Source organism: Rhinoderma darwinii, chromosome 10 (assembly GCF_050947455.1).
Source record: "Rhinoderma darwinii isolate aRhiDar2 chromosome 10, aRhiDar2.hap1, whole genome shotgun sequence".
NCBI classification, from domain to species: Eukaryota; Metazoa; Chordata; class Amphibia; order Anura; family Rhinodermatidae; genus Rhinoderma; species Rhinoderma darwinii.
Genome location: NC_134696.1, coordinates 93,651,590 through 93,663,601, shown reverse-complemented (window position 1 = coordinate 93,663,601; position 12,012 = coordinate 93,651,590). Strand labels below are relative to the sequence as shown.

The 12,012-nt window shown below is 44.8% G+C and overlaps 1 protein-coding gene across 2 annotated transcripts in view; it reads left to right on the top strand.

The window, feature by feature from the left end:
- GSK3A (glycogen synthase kinase 3 alpha) overlaps positions 1–12,012 on the top strand; it is a 28,962-nt gene that overhangs the window by 10,229 nt on the left and 6,721 nt on the right. For both annotated transcript variants that reach the window (XM_075840307.1, XM_075840306.1), the window contains exons 2-7: positions 5,051–5,238; positions 9,041–9,124; positions 9,241–9,351; positions 9,446–9,576; positions 9,685–9,791; positions 10,275–10,372. In XM_075840307.1, coding sequence (XP_075696422.1) covers positions 5,051–5,238; positions 9,041–9,124; positions 9,241–9,351; positions 9,446–9,576; positions 9,685–9,791; positions 10,275–10,372 — 719 coding nt within the window. The remainder of the gene's footprint in view (positions 1–5,050; positions 5,239–9,040; positions 9,125–9,240; positions 9,352–9,445; positions 9,577–9,684; positions 9,792–10,274; positions 10,373–12,012) is intronic.

Genomic DNA, 12,012 nt, shown 5'->3' with positions numbered 1-12,012 from the left:
TTTAGGTTTTCTCTTTTTAGTGTTGCCATAAAAGAGCAAGAGAAACCTTCCGAAACGCAGGTGTGAATACCGCCATAAACGCACATCAAGATCTCCCATCCCGTGGATGCACAGATTGGTCGTTAATATAAACATGTCCACGCACGACTTGGCGATTTCCGTGGCTGCCTATTAACACTATTGATGCTGCAGAGGAAGTGAAGTGAGGGCAGGTGAATGGGAACCTATAGAAGGATTTCCCTGCCGCTGGACATGACGGGTGCAGGACCAACCAGATGCTCAAGTCTCCATAACGCCCATAGACTTGATTGGAGCGGGTCTCCAGGGGGGCAGTGGGGTCTCCAGGGGGGCAGTGGCCGCCATATAACACTTTATTGATGCTGCCGGGAAAGTGAGATGTGATTGATGAGAATCGGACCCTATAAAAGGGTTTTCCTGTCTTCAGCATTTATGGCACATCAGGTGCAGGTCCCACAATTTTCCGTAACGCCCATAGGTGAGGGTCTACAGGGGGGCAGTGACCGGCTTTAAAGTGCGCCGTCTATGCTGATTGGCTGAGGATAACCAATCGAGATTGGATCCATAGATCGCTGCGTGCGTCGCAGTAATGGAAGTGAATCTGCAAGTCACCGCGATGCCACAGTCACAAGAAGTACAGCAGTTTTCAATTTCTTGCGACTGAAGTCGTGGCAACCTGCGCATTTCATTAGATAGCTGCAGCGTGCATGCTTGGCCATCGCTCCATGTTACTACCTCCCCACCAGGACAGCTGGCCCCAAAGGTTGTACACCCACCACCTATCCCTGGGTAAAATGTATATAAAAAAAAAAAAAGTTGATGGCTGAAGTACTCAAGTGCTGGTTTGTGTGTTTTTTTTTTTTGTTTTTTTTTTGTTTTTTTTTTTAACCCCTTAGTGACCAGCCCATTTTAGGCCTTAATGACCAAGCTATTTTATTCGTTTTTCTATAGTCTCATTCAAAGAGTTATAACGTTTTTATTTTTTCGTCTACATAGCTGTATGAGGACTTGTTTTTTGTGGGATTAGTTGTGCTTTTTAATAGCACCATTTTTGGGTACATATAATTTTTATATTAACTTTTATTAACCTTTTTGGGGGGGATTATAACAAAAACCTGAAATTCCGCCATTGTTCTATGCGTTTTTAAATTGACGCCGTTCACTATGCGACGTAAATAACATGTTACCTTTATTCTATGGGTCGGTACGATTACGGCGATACCACATGTGTAGAGGTTGTTTTATGTTTTACGACTTTTGCACAATAAAAACACTTTTGAACTAAAATTATTTGTTTTTGCATCGTCGCTTTCCAAGAGCTGTAATTTTTTTATTTTTCCATCAATGTAGTGATTTTTTGGGCTTGTTTTCTGCGGGACAAGACGTAGTTTTGAATGGTACTGTTTTGGGGTGCATGGGACTTATTGATTCATTTTTATTATGACTTTTTTGGGGGGCAATGGAAAAAAAATGCAATTTCGCCATGGTTTTTTGCGTTTTTTTGTTCACTTTGCGGTTTAAATTACATATTAACTTTATTAATGGAGTCATTACGGTCGCGGCGATACCACATATGTGTACTTTTTTTTTTTTTTACACTTTTACTAAATAAAACCACTTTTTATGGAAAAAAATGGTTTTATTTCTTTTTTTACTGTACTTTTTATTAATAATCTTTATTTCACTTTGATTTATTTTATTAGTCCCACTCGGGGACTTTACTGTGCGATGTTCCGATCGCTGCTATAATGCTTTGGTATACTTCGTATACCAGAGCATTATTGCCTGTCAGTGTAAATCTGACAGGCAATCTGTTAGGACGTGCCTCCGGTGCGTCCTAACAGGCATATGTCCAGGGCAGACCTGGGGGCTTGTATCAGGCCCCCGGCTGCCATGACACCCCATCGGAGACCCGCGATTGCATTCGAGGGCCGCCGATGGGTGACAGAGGGAGCGCACTCCCTCTGTAAACAAAGTTAAATGCCGCGGTCGCTATTGACGGCGGCATTTAACGGGTTAAACGGCCGCGATCGAAGTAAACTTCGATCGCGGGCGTTGGAGCAGGAGCTCAGCTGTCATCAGACGTGAAAAGGCGTCAGCCTAGCCTAAAAGGCGTATTAGTGGTCACTAAAGGGTTAAACAATAGATTACATTCACCAATGCAGGGATCAGATCCCTTACATTTCATGTCCCTTAATTCACTTGGACGACGTCCGTCTTCGGGAAACAATCAACATTTCCATAACCCATGTTCTTATTAGGGCGTTTTCACACGTGACACTTTTTATTCAATTTTTTTTCTGCAGTTTTTGTAGCCGATGCCAGTTATGGATCATAAATGGAGGGGGGGATTTTGTATATAGAAAATATTCGACGTCTCTCTATTAATCCTCTCGTGTTCGTGCCTTAAAAACCACATCCAAGTGGCGCGTGTGAAAGTACAAAAAATATCTCTGGCTGAAAATAAGAGGCAAGAATTCAAACGCCATGGAGATCACCGGACGAGGAATGCGAGAGCAATTATCCTCACAACGCGCTCGGACAACGATATAAACTAAAGGACCTTTTACGCGGGGCGATTATCACCCGGACGATCGGTCAAACCCGTCAAGCAGTCCGACCATAATTCCCTCGTTTGTCGTTGATCGCATCTTTTATGCCGACAAATATTTTCAGACGGCACATCCGCTCGCGTAAACCGGCAATGAAAAAAAACCAAAACATTAATTCAGGTAACGAGCGCTGACCGCCTTGCTATAACGTCTATCGGTGCCGGTTACGGGCGCTTTCTCTTTCCGCGTCAAAAGGCCCCTTCACACGAGTGAAATCGGCAGAAAAAAATGGCCAATTTGCGACCATGCGGGACGAGTTTTCACAGAACCCTCAGACTTGAGTCTATGGAGAGATCTGGGAAAACGGGCAAAAATCAGTCACCGCTACGATGGTAAAGAAGTACTGATCGAAACCGACTGTTTAGTCCCATGGAGATCAGAGATGTCTGGCAGCCACTTATCTACCGCCCCCTATTGAAATTATCAGGTACAGTGACATTGCCTCAACAGCGACGCACATCACACGACTGCCTTGTCCAACGAACGCTATGAAGTTTTGTGCATAATAAAGTAATATCCTGCAGTCACTGGACGACGTGATCAGGTGACGTTACTATGGACCGTGTCAAGTTGTCCCGAAACCTGTAAGAAATTAATGAGAAAAAAAAAAACCTATCTCCAGTATCGAAGTCCCCAAGATACCTGTACATACCTATAGGGGAAGCTCGTTCTATAATGCTGCATTTTTCCACCTATGAACACCGTTTACATATAGCATTAGGTTAATTGCATCACATACTGATCCGGTGTTAAAACCGGATTCAGACGAACGTGTTTTGCGTCCGTGCCGGCCGTGTGGTTTTCGCGCGGACCTAGAGAAGTCTATGGGGCAGTGCAGACAGTCCGTGAGTTTTGCGCAGCGTTGGTCCGCTGCGTAAAACTCGCGACGTGCTATGTGTCGGCGTTTTTCGCGCATCACGCACCCATTGAAGTCAATGGGTGCGTGAAAATCACGCATGCCACACGGAAGCACTTCCGCGGGACAAGCGTTATTCGCGCAACAACCGTTAAAGAATGAATGTAAACAAAAGCACCACGTGCTTTTCTGTTTTCAAACATCCAAACGGAGTGTCATAAAGATGGCGGCTGCGCAAAAAGCACGCAGTCGCGCATCCATATGAACAGGGCACACGGAGCGGTCAAGTGCCTTTTGCGCACGCAAAACGCCACAGTTTTTGCGTGCGCAAAAACGTCACGTTCGTCTGAATCAGCCCTTATAGTCCAGAGCTGCATTCACAATTCTGCAGGCTTTAGAGCTCAAATTGCAGAGCATTCTTTGCTGGACCGTTTTCTGCACCGAGCGACTAATGATTTACCTCATGGGAAGAGTCGTCTTTACATATCCGTAATCTGATGTAGGAAAAATGTCTCCCTGCATTTTAGGAGCCAAGCTAAATTATTAGGGTGTGTCTGACAACAAGCTGCTTGACTGTTTCTGATAACCAGCAGAATAGTGAGTGCAGCTCTGGAGTATAATACAGGATGTAACTCAGGATCAGTACAGGATAAGTAATGTAATGTATGTACACAGTGACTCCACCAGCAGAATAGTGAGTGCAGCTCTGGCGTATAATACAGGATATAACTCAGGATCAGTACAGGATAAGTAATATAATGTATGTACACAGTGACTCCACCAGCAGAATAGGGAGTGCAGCTCTGGAGTATAATACAGGATAAGTAATGGAATGTATGTACACAGTGACTCCACCAGCAGAATAGTGAGTGCAGCTCTGGGGTATAATACAGGATATAACTCAGGATAAGTACAGGATAAGTAATGTAATGTATGTACACAGTGACTCCACCAGCAGAATAGTGAGTGCAGCTCTGGAGTATAATACAGGATATAACGCAGGATCAGTACAGGATAAGTAATGTAATGTATGTACACAGTGACTCCACCAGCAGAATAGTGACTGCAGCTCTGGAGTATAATACAGGATAAGTAATGTAATGTATGTACACAGTGACCACCAGCAGAATAGTGACTGCAGCTCTGGAGTATAATACAGGATGTAACTCAGGATCAGTACAGGATAAGTAATGTAATGTATGTACACAGTGACTCCACCAGCAGAATAGTGAGTGCAGCTCTGGAGTATAATACAGGATATAACTCAGGATCAGTACAGGATAAGTAATGTAATGTATGTACACAGTGACTCCACCAGCAGAATAGTGAGTGCAGCTCTGGAGTATAATACAGGATGTAACTCAGGATAAGTAATGTATTTACAAAATGACTTAAATGTCTGATAGATGCCGGTCTGAGCTTTTACAGGTTTATTCTCTTAGTTTAGCAGTTTGTGGATGAGAATTCTCACGTATTTTAGGGACTCTCTATTTGTTAATGTTTATTCTCAAAGCTTGTGACCTTGAGATCATTTCTTATTTTAATACTTCTCTTTGTTTCCCAGGAGACAATGGAAAAGTGACCACTGTTGTGGCCACCCCAGGACAGGGGCCGGACCGTCCGCAGGAAGTGTCCTACACGGACATAAAAGTCATTGGTAATGGCTCCTTCGGAGTAGTGTACCAGGCCAGACTTGTGGACTGTGGAGAAATGGTGGCAATCAAGAAAGTCCTGCAGGACAAGAGATTTAAGGTAATCATGTGGTCGAACTGATCGGCTAATAAAGCAATGGATTTGAAATGTCACTCAATCGCACAGCATGGGCACGGGCCCTTTGACAGCACATAGTGGCTGCAGGATTGTATTAGACCCGTAGGCACTTAGGCTGCTTTATATAGGCACTATATTCTCTGGTACAGTTTAGGCCCATAGCAGGTAATGGGCACACTGTCTGGCATCCATGTGATACAGATCCATAATATGCCCATGTGCATAAGGGCAGAGGTTGGACGCAGACGGTCTCCCGTGAGAGACTTTCTGATCATTTTTGAGCAAAAAAATGTGGGGCTGGCGGACAGTGGGTCTTGGGTTTTGCTGGGAGCAGCATGTGTGGTTGTTTTTTTTTTTTTTGTTTTTTTTTGTATTCGATCCCACTTTTAGCATCCAATGCACAAACCCTGGGGCACTTTAAAAAAAAATCCTATCCTCTGTTATTTAGATATCGGTTCTGTTATATTTGGCGCCCTATATTTTTAAATAACCCCCCTGAACTATCAATGGAGCGTGTAACATCGCTGTACAAGCGCACTCGGAGCTCTGCGAGCATGCACGCATCCGCTCTCACTCTCCAGCTCTCGGCAGACAAGGACGACCAGACCCATCTCTCGTGAGAGCTCAGTCGTGTCGTCCTTGTCTGCCGAGAGACAGAAGGAAAATTCACATTCTTCTGTTCCGGGGTGGTGGCGGAGCTGCGCGTGCTGTGACACTTTTCATGGCTGATTGGACAGTGTCACTGCGATGTTACACGCCCCATTGACCGTTCAGGGGTTCATTTAAATATCGGGCGTCAAATATAACGGCACCGATATCTAAATAACGGAGAATGATAGGGAGACATTTTATAGTGAGACGGGGGTTTGGGCAGGTAAAAGGTTCCCTTTAATGTCCAGCCACATGCCATCTTGGCCAAGACGAGAGACGTGCGCTCTAGAAATGGTATCTAAGTGTACCAGACAGACGCAGATATTTATGTAACCGAACAGGTTGTGTAGGTAAATGCAGAAGGAATTGCATTCACTGATTCTGTATAAAGGATCATTGTTCTGCGGTGACATAACCATATCACTATGCGAGCTACCGGAGACGGCGGCGCGTTGTGTAACTAGACAACAAGCTCGCAGCATCCAGTGTATGGCGTTCAGTTCGCTCGCCTCGTGTTCACTAGTGGTGGTCATAACCTATTAAGAATATTTTTTTTTTTTCTGCTCTCTTCCCCCGTCTCTCACCTGGCACGCTATGTATACACCTCCGTGTGGAGCACTCGGGCGGTTCAACGATTTGGCAGGAAGCCGTTAAATGTGTAACCTGATCGCTGAATGTAACACTTAATACAAGGGCTGTTCGCAGAGCCAAGGTTAAGGGGATATTCACCATGAACTGGATCCCAGTTGTTTCTGATATCATTTGGATTTCATAACGTCCAGAGTGGTAACGACGATGCGACCGGTGGTGCAAGGCAGGGGAGCGATGGGGGGGCGGGGGTTCTTTGCGACTGACCGATCCCTGCATAACATAAGGCTGTAACGTCATGGTATCCGGATGTCCGAATTTGTTTTCCCAAAAGGAAAACCTAAATGTATTGCAAACCTTTCTAAAACTTTAGGGAATTGCTATATTTGCAATTCTCCCATATACAAGCGATCTAGTCGATCCCGTGGAGAAAATCTATTCCCTACAGCACGGGTCAGTAAACTTCGGCACTCCAGCTATTGTGAAACTACAACTCCCAGCATGCCCTGACAGCCGAAGGCTTTATTACGCCAGCTGAAAGCTGCCTGGGCATGCTGGGAATTGTAGTTTAATGACCGTAGGAGTTCCGAAGGTTGCTGACCCCTGCCCCACGGCTTTTCTGCAGCCGAGCCGACATTCGCTCCCTTATACAAAGTTGTGGATCAGCGACTTTGCTTTGCTGAGGGTCTCTCGGGACAGTGGTAGGAAAACAATTGTAGAAGTATATTCCTAGATCTGTCAGCCTGCACTTTAAAACATATATCAGGATTGGCTTCAATGCCTAGACAACAAGCGGCTTATAGCCAAGCACACTACCATGACTACGACGACTACCATGACTACAACTACTACCAGGACTACTGCGACTACTACCTCCTCCAGACAATGGAATCCACGACACCGTAGCCGATGATGGGTGTAGTTATAGAACGTGCTCGCTCCATGATTATGGGGTAAACCGATCCGGACGTGAGACGAAAAAAGTGAAATTGTGGCCTGACACACCGGGTTAGTTTTTTTAGTAAAAGGTCCTTTTAATCCGGCATCAATCGAACAGGATACATAATCAGATATTCCGGATAGTCAGACGATCATGGGAACTTTTATATGACAATCTTGGATCCCTATGATGATTTTAGTTCTGGTTATTAGACCCATGGGCAGGCCAGAATTTGGGGCCGTATTACGTTTGTTAACCTGTCAGTGACCGCCAATGCGCCTTTTCACGGCGCTGCGTCAGAATAAAGCTGCGCCGCCGGGTGGAGTTAAAACTCCCTGTTCTCAGCTACCGGAGGTAGGTCGTTGGTCGAGCGGACGAATCGAAATACGCCTGTTTAACCCCTTTTAGATGCGCCGCATCTAAGTGGTTTTGGAGAGGGGAGTGGGCTCCCGCTCTCTACCCACTGGCACCCTGCCATGAGATCGCAGGGTGCCAGTGTCTTCTATGGCAGCCGGGGGCCTAATAAAGACCCCCAGGTCTGCCTGTAATGGATGCCTCTGGCATGGCCTAGCAGGTGCCTGTCCGTGTACTATGAAAGCGATCGGACGATCGCATAGTGAAGTCCCCTAGTGGGACTAGTAAAGTAAAAAAAAAAAAGTTTCATAAATAAGTGGGGAAAAAATTAAAATCACACTTTTTCACCTTTGAAAATGCTTATGGGGAAAAAAAAAAGTTACACATTTAGTATCGCCGTATCCGTAACGACCAGCTATAGAGCTATTATTTTATTGAACGCACTCAGCGAACGCTGTAAAAAATAATGCCGGAATTGCTGTTTTCGGTTCATCCTGCCTTCAAAAGAAGTGATCAGACAGTCGCATGTACTCCAAAATGGCACCGATAGAAACTACAAGTCGTCCCGCAACAAAACAAAGCCCTCCTACAGCTGCGTCGGTGGAAAAATAAAAGTTATGGCTCTTCAAATATGGAGACACAAACACAGTTTTGAAAAGTTTTTACTGTGTAAAAGTAGTAAAACATAATAAAATTATATAAATTTTGGTATCGTCGCAATAGTAACGACCCGCTGAATATAGTTGTTATTCATACCACACGGTGAACCGTGTCAATTAGACGCAAAAAAAGTGGCGGAAGTGTTTTTTTTTTTCTTTTACGCCCCAAAAAAAAGTTAAGAAAAGTTAATCGATAAATGATATATACCCCAAAATGGTGCTATTAAAAAAATACAACTTGTCCCGCAAAAAAACAAGACCTCCCACAGCTACGTCAGCGCAAAAATAAGTTATATCTCTTGGAATGAGACGATGGAAAAACTGAAAAAATTGTTTGGTCATTAAGATCTAAAATAGTCTGGTCCCGAAGGGATTAAACCGGCCTAACTTTTTTTGTAACTTTTTTTGGGGGGGGGGGTGTTTAATCGCAAGGATTTTATAATTGACTGACTGAGTTTTCTGATTCTGACTCCACATTGGATTGCAGTTTAGTGCCGGATTACGAGACTTTCTCTATTATCGGATGTGTCGCTGTATTTTAATTATTGGTGTTCTATTGTTTCACAAACCCAATTTTTTTTTTTCTTTCCAGAATCGTGAACTTCAGATCATGCGTAGACTGGATCACTGTAACATTGTGCGCCTCCGATACTTCTTCTACTCCAGCGGAGAGAAGGTCCGTCTCCTCCACGCCGATCCCTCCTCTTCACCTCCCCTCTTCTGACTGTTTCTAAAAATGTTATTACATGGTCACGAAGATTCTATCCAATATTTTATTTTCCTTCCCTACAGAAAGATGAAGTTTATTTAAACCTAGTTCTGGATTTTGTCCCGGAGACGGTGTATCGCGTCGCGCGGCATTTTGCGAAAGCCAAATCCACGCTGCCGTCCATCTACGTGAAGGTGAGAAGTTTAGGATCGGTGATGTTTAAGGGGGGGGGGGTGTTACTGGTTGTTTATGTTCATGGGATGAGCGCAATTCTGTTCTCGTATATAGGTGTACATGTATCAGCTATTCCGAAGTCTGGCTTATATCCATTCTCAAGGCGTCTGTCACCGGGACATCAAACCACAGAATCTACTGGTTGATCCTGACACGGCGGTCCTTAAGCTATGTGACTTTGGCAGGTGTGTATTGGCCGATGTGTAGCTCTAGTGGCGGTTTACATATATTATACTGTACGGATCTATACACTGTATTATATGGTGTAAAGAATCCTATAAATTCTCTTACAGCGCGAAACAACTGGTACGAGGAGAGCCGAATGTTTCCTATATTTGTTCACGCTACTACAGAGCGCCAGAGCTCATATTTGGAGCCACCGATTATACTGCAAACATTGGTATGTTATTCACAGGTAGCCGTCCCGTACAGGGCTGAGTCCTTTTAACTCTTCGTATCTGCATGGTGACCTCTCTCTAAGATCGTGCAGAAGATTTACCTGAAATATGGCGAACTCCGCTCTGCTACATCTGTAGGGGGCGGCTCGTCGTAAGCTGGCTGTAACATTGCCTATTTGTCATGATGTGAGCAGAATTACAATCTTCTTTTACTATCTGGAAGCTGGTCATTCAAGGCGTCGCACGCTGCAAGGTATTTGCAATGACTAATGCTTTTCCAATAAGATAATCATTGCAAATATCTACTCAAAAGGGTTCCAGGATTTGACAAAAAAAAAAAAGGGGTTAAATGGGGCTGAGCTGCAATACCGGACATAACCTATGGACAATAGTGGCGCTGTTTTTGTATTAAAAATGAGAAAAAAATAATGTAATTTATTTTCGGCTATTGCCTTTTAGTAACTTTGTCTTCTTCTTTGTGTTAGACATATGGTCAGCGGGTTGCGTCCTTGCAGAGCTTCTTCTGGGGCAGCCCATCTTTCCGGGGGACAGTGGAGTTGACCAGTTGGTGGAAATCATAAAGGTGCGTTCAGCTGCGGCGTCACATCATGTTTGTGGCTTTTGTTGTGCCTAATTGACTAAGGAAATGAGAACAATGTGATTGTTGGAGGTGAATGGCTCTGTACAATGACTTGTTTGTTCATTGACTTGGAACAGGTGAGTTTGTGCAGAGAATGTCGCTTTACGTGACTTTCATGGGGCCGTGGGTTAGAAATGCCACAAGTGATGTGTTAAAGGGTTATTCACATGCCATAAATATCCAAGATGGGAATTTAACTAAAGTGGTTTTTTTTCTTTTCGTTTTTTTACAATGTAGTGTGAACTGTAGGTGAACCTATTCTTTAAAGGGAATCCGTCCTGATCACAGGCACCTGCAACTTAAAGGGGTTTTCCACATTGTGACAACTGACGACCTATCCACCGGATAAGTCATCTGTATATGATCGGTGCGGGTCAGACCTCCGGGCACCGGACGATATTGGCGGAAGGAGATGGCTCCGGTCAAAGAATAGCGGCCGAGCTGCAGTTCTAACGAACGACCGCTATGCAGCGGTCGGAGCCATCTGCTTCCAGCTCCAACTACTGCATCCCGTTCCGTTGGAGGAACGAGTGCTCGTCCCCATACATGGCTCCTTGTGAAAGGAGCGCTGATCAATGAGCTCTCGTTGATCAGCGCTCGTTTACATGGCTCGACGCGGGCCATGTAAACGAGCGCTGATCGAGACCGCTCGTTGATCGACACACATTTCACAAGGAGCTATGATCAGTAATGTATGGGGACGAGCGCTCATTACTACAATGGCTCGTCCCCATACTTTTCTACCATGTCTGACGCACCTCTCCATGTTTACACACGGCGGTGTGCTGCCCACGAAGATAATATTTTCGGCTGTATAAACGATACAATCAGCCGATAAACGAGCGTTTGATCGTTCGGCGGCTGATCGTTGTCCTGTTTACACCGTGCACTGATCTTCTGTAACTGCTGACAGATCCCTGATAATTGGCCCATGTAAAAGGGCCTCAAGGCTGTAATCCGTCTATTGACCAGGGGAATTCTAACGCTTTATCAACTTATTCATACATTCCCAGAAGGAATAAGTCTGGATTCTCACAAGGCATAATTTTTATTGCAATTTTGTTGCGCTTTTTATGTGCGTCTTTGAAGGACACATTTTAAACACTATTTTGTGATGCGGGTTTTAAATTTGCGGCTACTACAGGTGAAGCACATTGCTTCACCTGTAGTAAGAAAAAAGGAACATTGCACCACATGGTTCAGGTTACCTAAGTAGTCTGCTGGATAGGAGAGGAATTATGGCTGATGTGCTTGCATGATGTGGTTGTGCAAGCGCAGGCACAACCCTGGTAAAGGCAGGGGGTCATTGATGATGCCAGCTGCAGCTAGATCCCAGCCGGTGAACGGTAACATCCCCACACAGGAGAGCTGACAGCTCCTCTATACTACACCACACAGGAGAGCTGACAGCTCCTCTATACTACACCACACAGGAGAGCTGACAGCTCCTCTATACTACACAGGAGAACTGACAGATCCTCTATACTACACCACACAGGAGAACTGACATCTCCTCTATACTACACCACACAGGAGAGCTGACAGCTCCTCTATACTACACCACACAGGAGAACTGACAGATA